The sequence below is a fragment of the Phyllostomus hastatus genome, unplaced genomic scaffold (genome assembly GCF_019186645.2).
Source record: "Phyllostomus hastatus isolate PE091 unplaced genomic scaffold, TTU_PhHast_1.1 phas_contig_209, whole genome shotgun sequence".
Taxonomy (NCBI): domain Eukaryota; kingdom Metazoa; phylum Chordata; class Mammalia; order Chiroptera; family Phyllostomidae; genus Phyllostomus; species Phyllostomus hastatus.
Genome location: NW_025333735.1, coordinates 9,616,565 through 9,633,848, shown reverse-complemented (window position 1 = coordinate 9,633,848; position 17,284 = coordinate 9,616,565). Strand labels below are relative to the sequence as shown.

Genomic DNA, 17,284 nt, shown 5'->3' with positions numbered 1-17,284 from the left:
GGAGGGGCACATGAGAGGCAACCACACATTGATGTTTCTCTCCCTTCCTTTCTCTCCAAGTAAATAAAATCTTAAAAACAAAAAGAAAAGCTTATTTGAGAAAATTTACTACAAGTTTTCATTTGAATCAGTAGAACCAGTGTATATTTGTGTTAAACCCCCAGATATTCACATTTTCTTATTTAAAGATGAGGCCAATAAAACCTATATGACTTGCTCAGTAATTCAGTGGCAGAGCCTAAATCAAAATCCAGATATGAATTTAAAGTACCTCCAAATGTAAAATGAGGCAATCACTGAATGGACCTATAATGTCCCTTCCAATTTGAGGACTAGTTCCATGGTTACGGGTAGTTTTAAATAAGGTCTGGAAATATTTTTCTGCCAGAATTGCCATGTTTTAATATTTAACAGCATTTAATCAACAGTCTTCTAAAAATGCATTTTCATCAACTATTCAACTAGTAAGACAGGTTTGGGGAGTTGGGAGGGCCTTCCAAGGAGATTGTGAATAAAAAAGAAATTATGTTCAGGTTCTCAACTCTAAGCTGTTCTTTATAATTGAGACAAGCAGAGGGCAAAAACAGCAAATGAATATGCAAGTACAGGTGAGTTGACCACGTTGTAGATGCCATGATAAGGAACTGTTTTATTGGGGTGAAGGGATTTAAAGAACATTGAGTACTATCAAGTTGGCATCTTTATAGCTAGACCACACTGAATCTAAAGATGGTTTTAGATTCATGCATTAAAAACAAGGTAGTGAGGTCAGGTGAGAGGCAGGACCTATGGATTTTAACTTCTGTGGATAGTGTTTGAAAAGTATAGTAGATAAAGCCATCTTCAGTTAATACTTTGAAGATGAATAAAACTCTGGAGAATAAGAATTAATGGATATTTGGCCACAAGATCTGATGATTTCTTAGAAAGATGTGTTATAGTAGGGAAAACAAAGTTCCATAAGCATGCACTTGATTCCCTGTTGCCTCCCCCGCTTTTTGGTTAAAGATAGTGAAACCTCAGAGCAGTAACACTTAGCCTTATAAAATACGGAAGGTAGGAATAAATGAGGTGGTGACTTGTTTTATTGCTATTATTTGGCCCTCTCTTGTGCAAAAGGATATGAGAATAGGACACGATTGATCTATAACCTGAGAATGTCCTGAACAGTGTTTCTTGTGATGGATGTTGGCATTCCTCTGGTCATATTCCTCTAGATTAAGGGTCATTGAGCTATCCTTTAAAAACGTAAAAACTTGTGTTGGCAGTTTTGACATCGAGTACAATTGACTTCTAGAATAGGACCCTCACCTATCCCATCTGACCATGTCTACTTTTCTTGTTAGAAAATGTATCTGTTTATATTCCAGACATCTTTCAAGAACTCATTCATGTTACATTCTTTCAGCTCCTTGTAGCCCTTAACCTGTACCACTCATTTGGTACTTACTATCTACTTATACTGTCTTTAATATTCATGTGCTGGGGGTATCAATGCCCTATTAAGAATGCACCTAGAGAACAAGTTATTTTTACTGTGATCTTAAGGAGATTAATTTCCTGTAAAATTTTTTAACCTGGCTTTTCAGGGACTGGCAACAATCGTACTTACAGAAACTGTTCTACCCACCCCCCCCCCCATTAGCATAAGAGGAATTCTTATTAACATGTATTTTTTTTTGGCCTATTTATGGCACACATAGTAAGGTTTACCCACTGGGTACCTGGTTGTGTCTGATTTTAGCGTTTTCCATCACGAAATAAAAATCTGATTATAGGAAAACTATCCAATTTACTCTAATTCCTTCTACATGCATTGGAACAGAGGTGCAACACCTCAAACTGATGTATAACATTCATGAATATTTTTATTATTATAGGCAACTACTTTATGGCTCGTTTCAAAAATGTCGTGCCCTGAAGCAACCCCTCATTCTGTAGTATAGAAATGGTGGTATCTTCAGATAGACCCACAGAAAAGCCTAAGTAGTTTTGAAACTGTCAAGTATGACTAACGAACATACTTTAGAAACCACGCATTATCTACAGTAGCCTACTGTACTAAAACTCTAAGGCCATCAGTAATCTCACTGAATTGATTTTACAGACTAAGACTATTTGATAGTTGAAACCCTGCTCTTAACCTACTCTCAATTTTATTTCCAATTCCCAACTCTTACCCCTAAATAGATGACTCACAAACTGATCTCAGTGATTTCCTTAAGTTCATCATTGCCTCAAATTGCTCTCTCATTTGTTCTACCTGCACTCTTTTCTGCCATTGGATCAATAAATTAGATGGAATTCATCTGAAAGACACAATTATTAACCAAATAAGGTGATGAAGAAAATAACAAGTGGGTCCTGGTTGGTTGGCTCAGTGGATCAAACACTGGCATACAAATCAAAGCATTGCCAGTTTAATTCCCAGTCTAGGGAACATGCCTAGGTTGTGGGGCAGGTCCCTGGTAGGGGGGCGCAGAGGCAACCACACACTGACGTTTCTCTCCCTTCCCCTAAGAATAAATAGAATCTTAAAAAAAGGAACAGAAAATCATGAAGTGGGAAGTTAAGGGAGTACGGTTACAGTATGTAGTATCTCCACCCTTTTCTGTTATTCAGTACTGTCAAGTACTAATGCTTGGGCAAATGAAGACAATGGGACTGGGACTCCACTGATACTGTATGATCTTTACATTGGGAGAAAAGGATTCTAATTAGTTAAAGAGAATGTTTCACAAATAAAACTTTCACCTTTCCCAAACTTAGGGACAGTAAAAATCTCAGTCTGTAGTGTGGCACAAATGTGCATACATGATAAATTATTTTGTGCCTATAAATGACAGCTTCGGAACTCTTAACACTTTAGTTCTTGGTGGTTTGGGGAAAACAAGCGTTTCTTTTTCTTGCCCACTTTTGCAAAGGAAGAAGATGTTGACGTCAAGCCTGCGAAAAGAAGTGAGGCTCCCTTTACTCATAAAGTGAATATGAAAGCTAGATTTGAACAAATGGCTAAGGCAAGAGAAGAAGAAGAACAAAGAAGAATTGAAGAACAAAAGTTACTACGTATGCAGTTTGAACAAAAGGAAATTGATGCAGCACTACAGAAGGTACCAGGCAAACATATACTTTATTTTTCAAAACTGCTCTTAAAATCTATACTCTCATGTGAAGGGTAAAAATAACCCATTTTTCACCCAGGTTGGTGTAGCTTAATGGATTAGGTGCAGGCCTCCAACCAGGGGGTTGCTGGTTTAATTCCAGGTCCAGGGCACATGCCTGGGTTGCAGGCCAAGTCAGGTCCCCAGTGGGGGGTGCGCAAGAGGCAACCATACATTGTTTCTGTCTCTACCTCTTTTTCTCCTTCCCACCTCTCTAAAAATAAAGTTTTTTATAATTTTATTTTTATTATGTATTTATTTACTTACTTATTTTGAGAAAGGGAAGGGAGGGAGAAAGAGAGAGAGAAACATCAATGTGTGGTTGCTGGGGGTCATGGCCTGCAACCCAGGCATGTGCCCTGACTGGGAATCGAACCTGCAACACTTTGGTTCTCAGCCCACGCTCAATCCACTGAGCTATGCCAGCCAGGGCTAAAAATAAATTTTTTTAAAAAATAACCCACTTTAATAAATTGTCACTGAAACATTTTGTAGACATTTCATACTGTATTTTTACTGTACCTTTCCTATGTTTAGATGTTTACATAGTCAAATACCACTGTTATAACCACCTACAGTATTCACTACAGCTTATTCAGTTATTCAGTATAGCTTAGAAGCAATAGGCTGTACCAACTACGTTTGTGTAAGTGAACTCTTTATTTATACAATGACCAAATCACTTAATGATGCATTTCTCAGAACATACCCTGATGTGAAGTGGGTCACAATCACACTTACATGTTCTTTACTCTGGGGGAAAAAGAAACACATTTTCCTTCAAGATTGTCACTAAACCAATGTCCTGAGATGTTATACTGTAAATGATAACTTGAATGCATTTATTTTAATATAGAAAAGAGAAGAGGACGAAGAAGATGAAGGCAGTATCATGAATGGCTCCACTAATGAAGATGAAGAGCAAACCAGATCAGGAGCTCCGTGGTTCAAGAAGCCACTAAAAAACACGTCGGTTGTAGATAGTGAGCCCGTTAGATTCACAGTTAAAGTAACAGGAGAACCCAAACCAGAAATTACATGGTGGTTTGAAGGAGAAATGTTGCAGGATGGAGAAGACTATCAATATATTGAAAGAGGAGAAACTTACTGCCTTTATTTACCAGAAACGTTCCCAGAAGATGAAGGAGAGTATATGTGTAAAGCAGTCAACAATAAAGGCTCTGCAGCTAGTACCTGTATTCTTACAATTGAAAGTAAGAATTAATCACTCTTTTAATCTAATACCTATATTCTATTTAAATTTTTTCTTTAAAAAGAATCCCTTTTCTTCTTTTTTAGCTGACGACTACTAGCTTCCTTTTCCTCTGCCTGGACCTCTGTCTCTCTCTCCGACTTTCTTACTACATCCATCTTTTATGTGGCGGGGCCAAAAAAGGAAACCAGTTGACTTCTTAATCCTTTTCATAACATACTTCAAAACACAAGCTCATCTAAAGAATACTTTTTCCTTTCCAAATGAGCACCAGACTCATCGTCATATTATGCAGAAGTTAATGTGTATTTAACTAGGAAAATGGGAAATGTACTCAAATATTGTATCAGAACCTATTTTAAAATCTGTGCATTTCCTGTAGGTTCACAGCAATATTTTAAAAATATCATAAATAGCACATTATTTTTGCATGAAAGAATGCCATTTATGAGCTATCTACACCTAAAATTAGTCTGAAATAGCTGAAACAATGAATTGGAACCTATCAATTTGGGAGTTTTCCCATTATTTTGGTTGTAGTTTCAGAGTCTTTTTGAAGCAGATGTATGAGAGGGATGGGGTATATAATTTATGGAGAAAAACACAAAAATTAAAAGATTTTAAAGAAAAATGCCAGAGAAATTTGGATGAAAACCACTGCCCATACAGAGAGTTCTGAGTGTTGAAAATATTAAAAGTACTCTTCAAATGTAACATATATTCAAGCTTATAAAACAAATTTATGTTGTGATCTTGCCTGAACAGTTATATTTCAATGAGAAAGTTTTGTCAGTAGCCATATAGGAGAAAACAATTTAAACGAAAACTGAAGGTTTCAAGATCTAAAGTGATTAGATTGGGGGGGGGGGTGGCGGCGGGGAGAAACAATCTCTAATTCTGGCCTTTTAAATGAGTTTGTAAATAATTAGCTACCATGTTCTATTATCAAGTTGTTTTATATTTTAATTTTCTGGAAGACAATTTTATTTTACAATGTAAACCCATAATAAAGTAACTTCTATATTTAAAAGTCTCAGTATTTTAGAAAAAAGACAAAACACTCCCTTATAATATTAATCAATGTACATTTATTTTTTTATTGAGTAAACCATAATACAAAATTACAGCAATCATGTGTCCTTTTACATACAATGTCATTAAAGCAAACTCTAAACCACAGTTTGTAAAGTATTCAATTTACCTCAAGTCCAAGCTGCATCTCCCTAAGACACTGTTCCCATCACAGTAGCCATTTTAAGCCAATCTTCTTTTTACACACGGGTAGTTTCTGTAGAGAACACTTTTCTCAGGACGAAAATGCATTGAGCATGCATAAGAAAATATATATATATGCGCAAATACATTTAAGAGTTTCTATAGGGGTATCATGAAGAAATTAAAACCCTGGGATTTATTTGCTTCCTAGAAGCACCGATTAAAAAAATCCTCAGAAGTTTATACTGTGGCAATAAAACTCAAATGACTAAACAAAAAATAAGGTTATTTTCAGAGTCAAAATTAAGTAGGTATTGTTAAAATACATTTTAAAATGAGGCAGAATTTTTAGAAATTAAAAATACATCCTCACTGATCAGCAATTTCTACACCCCTACTCTAGACATAGATAACTTTGCAGATAGAACTGATTATTCTGGCAGAGTATTCACACAAATGAAATGTCATCCGTATGCATATATTCCTATTTCCCTCTTAAGGAACTCTACTACTCCTATCCAAACCCACCCATATGAATCAACTACCAAGGTATTTGTCTAAGGATGTATTTTACAATGTTTATAAACAACTAATATTAAATAACTAGTTTTAGTATTAAAAACATTTTCATTAACTAAAAAGCACACTTCTCATTTCTAAAAGCAACATCAAAAGAATTGTAAGCACCACCACACTAAGGCAGCTTAAAAAAAAAAAACACACATTGTCAATTTTTTAAGTGCTAAGTAAAATAAATCAGTTCAATTTCAATCCAAACTAAACATTGTTTCTACCACTCCTAACATCCATTGCATTCAAACCAACCGGCTCACCTTTTCTGCTTTCCATTTATTTTAAGATTAAGATTAGTGCCATTAAAACAACAACAACAACAACAAAAAACGCTTGCATTATAAATGAAGGCTTATGATAATAATAAAAAATTCTTGTAAGACAGAAACAATGCCCCAATATCTATTAGCATTCATCTATTCTTTTGTAAAAATGCAAACTACAGCTAAGCCCAATTTGACAAGCTCTTAAAAGTTCAAAGAGCTCCTCTAGATTATCAATCTTAACATACCTATCATTGACTATCAAAACACACACACACACACACACACACACACACACACACACACACACACGGTGCAGTAACTACATAACTTATGAAATTTAACAGTTCATGGAACATTTAAGAGCAAGTGAATAGCACTTTAAAATGAAGTGATCAAAAGCAGGTACATCACACCCTATATCATATTATGTATGGGAATACATTTCATATTTCTCAATTATGATTCGCCAATTTTACCTTCTACATTGAGCCCTTCTATGGTCCATGCTCATCGGCTCACCAATGGCATACACTCAAAGGATTCCTCTTTATGGGTAACTATCTCAGGACCTGATTTTATGAGCTATGATTTGGTGCTTGCAGCATCTTCAGCACTGTGTGTGAAAATGAAGGCAGTATTTTTGAATATTTTTCTTTGTTGTAGAGATAAGCAGGAGTTTTAAAAGGATCAGCACATTTTAGAAACTGAATAAACAAAACTGATATGATGCTGCTTTAAAACATTCATCTTAACTCAAAATATGTACCAGTTAAAATCATCTATAAGAACACACAAACATTTTAAACTGGCAAAAAAAGAAAAAAATAAATTCAGCGTCAGTTATTAAAGTACTATAAATCAGAAAAATATTGGTTGCTATACAGATTATGAAAGGTTATTTGCTATACAGTTAACATTTCACTGATGCACATGCCTTTTGTCAAAACATACTGCCAGTATTCTTTATAATCTTCTTTTCAGTGTATATAAAAGTTATAAAACCCAAGTTGTCTAAAAAGGAGTCACAATAAAACTCTCACCCATAATGTCCTTACTGAATGAATTGCTATAGTTCAAGAATAAGAAAAAAAACAAAGACTCCACTGGCTTTGGAGGGAGAAGAAAATATCCTGTCAATCTTAAACAGACTGTGAAGGCTGTTGAAGTTTCTGATCAAGTGACTTCCTAAATCTTAACATCTATGTAATTGTCCTTTCTCAATTTTAACAATTCTACTATATTTGGAAAAAGGTTACAAAAAGTCTGGATGTAATTCAATTACAGCAGCAATCTACTCATCATTCCTTTCATTTTAATAAAAAAATTAAAATAAAAAAAAAAAACATTAACCAGAAATGTAAACAGTTGTTTGAACAACTTACAGACTTTCCACTGAAATAGTAGCATAAATAACAAAATACATTTTGGGGAAGCAGTAGCAGATTGCTTTTGAATACACAACCACAAAAACCTCACAGGGACAACATTAATGTACTGAAATATTTATTCATATATGTCCTTAGGTTGTGCTTACCTGTTGCTTTTTGCAGCAGAACCTAAGGTGGAAGGTCTGGGAAGGCACTGTGAAGCATAAATAATTGCACTGTTTGCAATTAATAAAGATTTTAAACCTTAAATGAATCAAAATCAACAGCCTCCAATTTGTGAGTTATGATACTGAATCCAACTGAACTATTTCTTCAGTTTAATAAATGTACCACTTTCCTAAAAGGTCATCTATAAAACAGTATCATGCAAAATACTGAAATCATTCATGTCAATACCCTACTCTTACAGATAACAGATAACTCCTTAACTATTAAGCTTCAAACTAGAACTATATATCTGTATCTACATAAGGGTAAGGAAAGTCACTCTAAGTTCTATAAAACAATCAAAAACATTTCAAAATATCCACAATGAACTGTACTGCTAATTTTCTACTCTAGGTAATCTCAGCATTAATCTTGCACATCTTCCTTTATAGTATATTCAAAACAAATGGTGCTCCCCACCAATGAAAGAACTAATACATATTTATGAAATGGTGTTATAACTGCTACATTGCTTTATATAATTGCAAACTGAAAACCACTTGTCTGATACATTTCAACTCTTTCATTAATGTATAAAATATGCATATCTTACACTGAAAAACAATATAAGGAGCACCAATGAGTAATATTATTCAACTTTTTAAAGATCAATTTTCTTTAGCTATAGCTAAAGCATATAAAAAAATACTTACCCATTAAGCTCACTTAAAAAAAAAATACAGACCTATGTATTATTCTATGTTAAATTAAGAAGCAGTTATGGTTTTCCAAGTTATCAGCACTGTATTCCAACATAATATTCACACAAAGTATGGCATTTACATTATGTGGAACATTGACAAAAAGATACTGTTGCAGTTCATCAATTTGTCATTCTGATGTACTTACAGTGCAATGCTCCTTGAAGGAACACAATCAAGGATGATACACAGCACAGTCCTCCTCACCCCTACAGAGCTAGTTCTATACTGGCTGGATCAAACCTGCACTTCAACAGACAATGGCAAGACAGACTGTATTTGCATGTAGTCTAATATATTAATATGCAAAGAGCCAACAAATATGCAGAGTAAAACAATGGATTTCAACAAAATATCAGAACTTCAGCATGAGTGTTAGAGTAATAAAATGATTTCAAATACATAAAAAAATTAAGTTGATTCAATGACTGGACTTGTGCATTTACAAAACAAAGCTTATCTATACTGCAAAAAGAAAAATAAAGAAAAGAAAAAAGCTCAAACATTTCCATACGCCAATAATACTTCAATGGCAGATGCATTGTAGCTATTATAGTTTTTGCATACTATTCACTTTTCTACCCTAAATTTAGGAAGAAACACACTAATATCGTACACATTGAAAGAGTTGCTTTACATGAAAGAACTATTCTTATTAAACTACTCATATTCACTATCTAAAAACTGTTTAAAATTAGTTATGCTGAAACAGTCTTGGAAATCAAGTAATTATCAAATTAAGAACAGAAAGGTTAACTGTTATAGCAGCTGTACAGGTCTGAAACAGTGGTCATGTATAAAAGGAAATTTCACTGTTAATGCAATGGAAGTATGCCAAAAGATCATTGTACACACATGCAGTTTTTAATCAAACAGAAGGAAAAAAATGAAGATATCAGGATTACTTGTGCTGAAACAGCCAAATATAATAAATGGAAAAGAGTCTCCAATCTATTTCTATACTGCAAGGGGGAAAAAAAACATGCCAGTGTTTAAAAATTCAATTAATAGTTCATGGGGAAAGCTTATATATTTGTGTATATGTATCTTATCACTGCTAAGAAATTATGAATCTTTTAAATACCCACATATCCAACTTACCGACACAGGAGGTTTCATATCATTTATTGTAAAGCACAAAACAGGCATTTTAAAAGTGAAAGTATACATTGAAAAAGTACATTTATATCACAAAGCATTGACCACATAATAGTTGCAAATACATTTGCTGGAATGTGTACATCTACACTAAATACTAAAAACAAACCAATTTTCATTTCTACACAGAAATATTAACCTCCTATCAGTAGTGATAGATATTTTTGTACATTTTCAAAAAAAAAAAACCACTATTTTAAACCAAAAACAAAATTAAGATCTTCATCAAGTCGTCTGCATCCATATATTTAACAAAGGTATTTTTCCCCCACACAATGAAGCAAATACTGTATTGTCCACTTCTTATTATTGGCCCTGTGCAGAAGAGATACATAAGAAATACACAAAAAGTTAAAGAAAATCCTTTAAATGGAGCTAACTCAGGAGTGAATCCTTTAAGAAAGAAAAACTGGTTAATATAAATGGTGGTGGCTTCTTGCATGATTTGCAAATCCCTGGGGGGAAAAAAATTTATTTGTAAAATGAAAGACATTATAGAAATATTCAGCACTCAGATGCCAGAAAGCATTAAAAAACAAAACAAAAACCCAAACAGTACACAACAGTCTTTCATTTAGTTATACTTTGCCATATAAAAATTAAAAAGGCAAACATAATCCCAAACAGACAAAACAAACATGCAGAAAACATGACTGGAATTTTTAACATCAGCAAATTTATTATACCTGAGGTGCTGGAGGATGCTGTGGCATTCCCTGGGGACTTGTCTGGGCATAGTAGGCTGCTTGCTGTCTATAGTACTCAGCCCAGGCTGCACTATAATCTGGCTGACCGCCTGGTGGAGCACCAGTAGGAGCAGGAACTGCTTGACCTTTGAGAAAACATAATACTTTGTTGCTGTAACCACAATTAAAAGCCCAAAAGAATCTCATTTCTAATAAAGACAATACCTTGCTTCTTGTAATATTCCTCCCAAGCCTTTGAATAATCCTGTGTCTGCCCTTGTTGACCTAAAAAAAACCCCTTCAATTTTAATACAAAATTATATCCACTGTAAGTACAGCTTATAAAGACAAGCAGAGGAGCAGAATGGCTTTTGTTGTAAGTATTCACCAGTGTCAGAAAACTACTGTAATTAAAAAAAAATTTAGAATGTTATTTTTTTTGCCTTATCACTAGTAAAAACGCAAACAAAATCATCCACATAGTTTTAACTAAGAAAGGTAAAAATGTAGGCCTAATGTAACTATTAATGTTCTAAATTTGAGTCTGAAAGTACTTTAGGTAAGCAGTCTTTGGTTCTCAGGTAGTGAATGGTGGACTGGGGTGCACTATATTTTTGGTCTCTTATACATTTGGATATGCTACATTACAGGTTTTACATAAAGTGCAAATCCTCAATAGAGAGAGAAAAAAAGTTTTTCAGACACCAAAAAATCCACTTAAAAATTTTTAATACAATATGTTCAAATTACAACACAATTTTATTAAAAATAACCCTATGAAAGACATCAAGAACAATTACCAAAGAGGTCCTAAGCAACAAGATCAAAGAAACAAAATTCAAGAGTTTTCACGATCAGGTGTTTTTACTAGTCAGGGCAATTCCTCTGAATTAAGAGAATGAGGGACATAACCAAAAATAATGCACAAACCTCAAACGGGCTCCAGATTGAAACAAAACCACACACTAATATCTATAAAAAAACATTTTTCTGACAACCAGAAAAATTTAAATATGGTCTGTACATTGCTATTATTGAAATAATTTATTTAGAGCAAATAGTCTGCAACTCACTTTGAACTCAGGAACAAAAAACATGTATACACACAAATACATATGGCAGACTTTAAAAAAATGGTGAATCTGGTAGAAAATATAAATGAGTATTTACTATTCTATTTTTCCAGTTTTTCAAAAGGCATACAAATTTTGAAATAAAAAGTTGAGGAGAAAGAAAATGTTTTCCTATTTAGCTCTTTTATTTGAAGAGGATTTTATTTAGTTTGTAATTCACATAGCTGTATAAAGTTGCAGCTAAACAAAAAATACTGAAGCACAGACATAAAGAAAGCTGCCTTTATGTTTGCCGAACGTTTCTAATGAGGCAACCTTAAAGAGTTATGCACCACAGGGTGTATGTATGCAACAGCATACAGCACATGTGATGGTGGTATACTCTACAACCTGGGTAAGTGCACTCTTATGATGTTCATACAATGGAATCACCTAAGAATAAATTTCTCAGCAAGTATCCCTGTTAAGTGATGCATGACAGTAGTTTTAAGTAGGCTATTACCATTACAAAACTGAAAACTGGTCAAATAAAAGCAACTGAGTGTTGTAAAAGTTAAAGATTTATGATTATCTTTAAAAACGCATGAAAAAACCCTCTTCTATGGGCAACAACACATAGAAATCCCATAATATAAACAAAAGTCTCAATTCCTGTTTTCCATATTTCTTTACAGAAAGGATCTGAGTTTTAACATTTTGCTCTTATGAGAAAAAACACTTCACACAAATTTGAAACAGGTTTTCGTTATTTACACAACTGCCCAATATGCTGGTACCAACAGTAATAAAACCACACAAGGTCTCTTATAAAACGTACATTTGAAAACCTGCTGATCCGAAGTCAAACCTGGTTAAGCAAGCAATAATTTCCACTTTGGGTTTACAGAAGCAACTAAATGTCATTATTAAGAAATATTCATTTTATAGGTAAAATACCAACATAAGATGGCAGAAACAGGGAGGCACATCAAGAAAATACATCAAATGCAAATGTTCCCTAAAAAAAAACCCCAACCCTTCAAACTCAACCACATGAAAAATAAACATGTGGTAGGTCATCAAACATTTGACATTCCAATGAAGTTATCTAAAGAAAAACTCCTTGCATTACTCCAATCTGAAGGGTTCATGTGATTCATTTTGTCCTGATGAAAGTAGGAAAGAACTCTACCTATCTAAACCTTATTTTTTTTTTTAAGATTGTATTTATTTTATTTTTAGACAGAGGGGAAGGTAGGGAGAAAGAGAGGAAGAAAAAGAAAGATCAATTTGTGGTTGCCTCTCACATGCCCCTGCCCCCTACTGGGGACCTGGCCTGCAACCCAGGCATGAGCCCTGACTGGGAATCAACCTTATCAGCAGGTAACCCTGTGGTTTGCAGGCCAGCACTCAATCCACTGAGTTAACACCAGTCAGGGCCTCTAATCTGCTTATGATTTGGCTGTTCCCTGGCCTTTTGCAACTCTCTGCCCTTTTTTTGGACATGCCCTTAATTTGCTCCCCCCTTCATTCTTTTCCTCAGTTCAAAAAATATTTGATGGCAGGTAGTGTAGTTTATCACTTAACATTCACATATAGCTTTACAGTATATAAAGTTTTATTTTAACTTAATTTCATTTTAACAGGTTAAGACTTGCTCTATAGTTCATATCTAACATTCTATTCTAGCCCGAGAGCCAGCCTTGCTTGGATAGATTTTCACTCTCACTTATCTCTGTAGACCAGCAACATTCCCACAACTACTCTCTCCACTTTTAAGCTTAAAATACCACATACTAAAGGTTCAAGTCCACCATATCAGTGCTTACTTAATATTATAATGGCCTTTCTCAAGTCAAACTTTTCCCCAAAATGCCTTCATCTTCCAAATAGGAATTGAATGCGTCTACTTTGAAATCTGTTTGTTCTCTTTAGAGTGTTATTATTTAAATAGTTTCCTTCATTCTAGCTTCAAAAATATCTATCCCAATCCCTCAAATGCTACCACTGCATAAGGGGACTTAAAATTTCCTTCCTTAACTCTCTAGAACTTCATTAAGAATTTCTCTCCTGAATTCTCTTAAGAGTTAATCCTCTTAACTCTTAAAAATTGTTTCAGAAAACAAAACTAATTTAAAAACTTAACCTGCATGTTTCAACAGAGGTTTACTTACTAAGAAGCAAAAACAATGATAAATTCACAGTGTTAGTATGGATTTTCTGTTCTTGACAAGAAAAGGTGAAATTAGGCTTCACAGCTGGAAGCACTTGCCTCACTTGGTGAAAAGGGCACTGAAGTGGGTTATCAGGAGGAGCAGGTTCCTAGAAAATCCTAGCCCTGGCACTGGAAGGATAAAACTTAGCTTTTCCAAATAAAGGAATTAGATTAGGAGATAAATATCTTTGTCTCCCTGATATTTTATTACTTACTCCTTTCTTTCTTTTCATTTAAGAAGCTCGAAGACTGTTACTAGTTTAATGTTTTAAGGACTCTTATTTGTGGTTACTCTAAAAAGATCTTAAGGACAAGCAATGAACCTTGTTGTTAGAGTAGTTAAGCAACCAATCATTTACAAAAAGAACTTCAATAGGAAAAAAATTAATTAATTTTGTATCTTTCATTAAAAATCCAACAACCTAACATCATTTCCATTAAGATAACAGAATCACTCCATTAGGCCACTTTATTCATAAAATTAACTGCCTGAAATAAGCTCGGTCAAAGACACATTAAATTAATGAATAATATGCAGCATTACTTTCCCGAAGTCATTCTAACAATAACAATTATTTTTCTTTAAAATCAGCTGTGTAAAAAAATCCTTATCACCAGGCATATGTAGTTTTATATAAAGATTAATATAATCACCCTTTTGGAAGTATTTTTCTGTGGAAAATGACATTTTCTGATAAAGAAAACATTAAAATTCATATTGAGAATCACAAGTAAACTGTATCTTAAGAAAAAATTCTATTATCTGTATACTTCCTTTTTATACCAGTGAAGGATGGGCAAGTTTATCTGTTAGCTTTCATTTATGAACACTGGCTATGGTGTAAGTTGTGTTATTTGTAAATGACTAAGAGCATAAGCATCTGAAAAACAACCCCTCCCCTTACTTGTCTGGAAGTAAAATATCAGGTTCTAAATGGCCCTCGAGAAAGGCAAATTTTGGAGAGACTTGGGACTTAGATGATCCTCTTAGGGGTCAAAGTCTGGTTCCACCTCTTAGTTGTGACCTCTGTTTATCAGCCTGTACATGTAAAGTGTCCGTCAAGATTCAGTTTTCATTCACAGCAGTCTGTTAGCATATTTGCAAAATACTTAACAACTATACCCTCCATTAGAATAACTAGAAGGGCAATTGCATTCTAAGCATCTATCACTATGTCCTCTACATTTGCTGAAAGAAAATGGCCTTTCTAGTTGACTGGTTGTCCTATTCCACATATGCAAATATTATTTAAGTAACTTCCTTTGTCACTGTAGGTTACTTCCTATCTGCTTATTTTGGAGCAAAAATCAATAGTCTTCCCCTCATCTACAGTCAACCATGGTCAGAAATATTAAATGGGCCCTGGCTGGCGTAGCTCAGTGGATTGAGAGCGGGCTGCGAACCAAAGTGTCGCAGGTTCGATTTCCAGTCAAGCCACATACCTGGGTTGCAGGCCAAGGCCCCAGCAACTGCACATTGATGTTTCTCCCTCCCTCCCTAAAAATAAATAAATTAATTCTTTAAAAAAACATTATATATTAAAAAAACATAAAAAGGGAGAAATATTAAATGGAAAATTCCAGAAATAAACAATTTATGTTTTAAGTTGCACACTGTTCTGGGTAGCATGATGACATCTGGAGCCAACCCATTCCTCCCCAGAATGTGAGTCATAGCCCTTTATCCAGCATATCCACAGTCTATGCTCCCTGTACCTTAAGTCACTTATAGACGTCTTGGTTATGACAGCAATTGTCATAGTATTGTAAGTGACTATATTCAAGTAACCCCTATTTTACTTTCATTGTCCTATTTTATAATTATTGTTGTTAATCTCGTATGGTGCCTAATTTATAAATTAATTTTATCACAGGTATGTATGTATAGGAATAAATAGTATACATATGGTTCAGTACTATCTCTGATTTCAGGCATCCACCGAGGGTCTTGGAATATAGTATATCCCCTGTGGATAAGGGGATACTAGTATAATACCACAACCAATTTTCTCTGCAATTCTAGAATTTAACCTTTGCCATTTAGCTTTAATCATATATATATTTGTCTCTGACAAAAATATTGTTAATATTCAATATTGTATGTGCCAATATGGAAATTTTGATTTGCAGTTAGTTAAGTGGGTTAACAAATGGATTTAGAAATAAAAATGTTTCCTTGATATGAATCACAAATTTAACAATTATCATTCATAATGACCTTGAAATATCTGAAAGTTCAGTGATTTTGGAATGCATCCTTGCTCAACTATTCTTTTAAGATTAAAAAAAATTATTTATTTTTAGAGAGAGGAAAGGAAGGGAGAAAAACAGGGAGAGAAATATCAATGCGCGAGAGATATATCAACTGGTTGCCTCTCACATGCCCTCAAATGGGGACCTGGCCTGCAACCCAAGCATGTACCCTGACTGGGAATCAAACCAGCAACCTTTTGGTTTCCAGGCTGATTGAGCCACACCAGCCAGGGGAGGACAATTCTCTTAAGATTTTAAAATTAATCAATGAAAGAAAAAGTAATAAAAACATGACACATACATGCTTTTATCAAAATCTTTAACCTTCCAGGGTAATATTTACTAAATGCTTCAACTTAATTAAATGTATAAAAAAAAAATGTAGAACATACCCATTTTCTTGTAGTACTCTTCCCAAGCCTTGGTATAATCAACCGGTCCAGCTGGAGCTGGATTCTGTTGATCTCCTTGTTCAAGGGTAGGAGAAAGGGAAAAAGGAAAAAAAAAAAAGAAGAAGAAGAAAAAAAGATCAACATTTTAAAAGACAATTTTGACCTTTTCCTGGAATGGAAAAGTTGGAAGTGGCCTGCCATAGGGAAGGAGGAGGTAGGGAGAAGGGCTGCATGAGTGGTATCCCTGCTGGTGTACCCTGAGGTATAGAGCTGGTTGACAGAGATGATGACCTGTGTATTTGGAAGAGTAGTTACACTGAACATGTAAGTAGATTCATTTGTCCAATGAGAAAACATACCAAAGACACCAGGTCCTTCACCAGTTATAAACATGAAAAAGGGAAAAACTAGAAAAGAAACTTGAAGAGCAAGAATGTAATTGCAGGTGATATGAATGTACAGTGTAAAATACGTATCATACATGGATACTTGTGTTATTTTATGTAGTATGCATGTATATAAATTACATAGCTATGTATGTTGAAAGGAGCTAGAAGCAATGACACCTCACTAACAATGAACATGCTGAATTTGGTTTCTAAATACCATCATCTACTAAAAGAAATCACGGCTCCTTGGAAAAGTGGCTGATCTTGGGGCTGGAGACCAGAGAGCACAAAATGAGCATCTTATGCAAGAAAGGAAGAAAGTGCTTAAAGAATGACAGGGATGTCAAAAGGATACAGGAGCCATCTTGAAGGTAGCCCCGACTGGCCAAATCTAGGGCAATTTAATAATTAAAAT

General features: G+C 34.4%; 2 protein-coding genes across 20 annotated transcripts in view; one reads left to right on the top strand and one right to left on the bottom strand.

Moving 5' to 3' along the window:
• NEXN (nexilin F-actin binding protein) overlaps positions 1-5,404 on the top strand; it is a 46,452-nt gene extending 41,048 nt beyond the window's left edge. For 6 of the 8 annotated variants that reach the window (XM_045835601.1, XM_045835607.1, XM_045835606.1 and 3 more), the window contains 3 exons: positions 2,925-3,110; positions 4,018-4,375; positions 4,461-5,404. In XM_045835601.1, coding sequence (XP_045691557.1) covers positions 2,925-3,110; positions 4,018-4,375; positions 4,461-4,474 — 558 coding nt within the window. In that variant the 3' untranslated portion in view covers positions 4,475-5,404. Of the gene's footprint in view, positions 1-2,924; positions 3,111-4,017 lie in introns of all 8 variants that reach the window. The other 2 variants (XM_045835605.1, XM_045835609.1) reach the window with 1 other exon arrangement.
• Positions 5,405-5,442: 38 nt separating this feature from the next.
• The window catches only part of FUBP1 (far upstream element binding protein 1), a 34,726-nt gene continuing 22,884 nt past the window's right edge, over positions 5,443-17,284 (bottom strand). For 6 of the 12 annotated variants that reach the window (XM_045835591.1, XM_045835595.1, XM_045835596.1 and 3 more), the window contains 3 exons: positions 16,481-16,555; positions 10,569-10,714; positions 9,822-10,197 (listed from right to left, as the gene is read on the bottom strand). In XM_045835591.1, the coding sequence (XP_045691547.1) occupies positions 10,189-10,197; positions 10,569-10,714; positions 16,481-16,555 (230 nt within the window). In that variant the 3' untranslated portion in view covers positions 9,822-10,188. Of the gene's footprint in view, positions 7,042-7,962; positions 8,010-9,821; positions 10,198-10,568; positions 10,715-10,793; positions 10,854-16,480; positions 16,556-17,284 lie in introns of those variants that run through there. The other 6 variants (XM_045835588.1, XM_045835590.1, XM_045835589.1 and 3 more) reach the window with 2 other exon arrangements.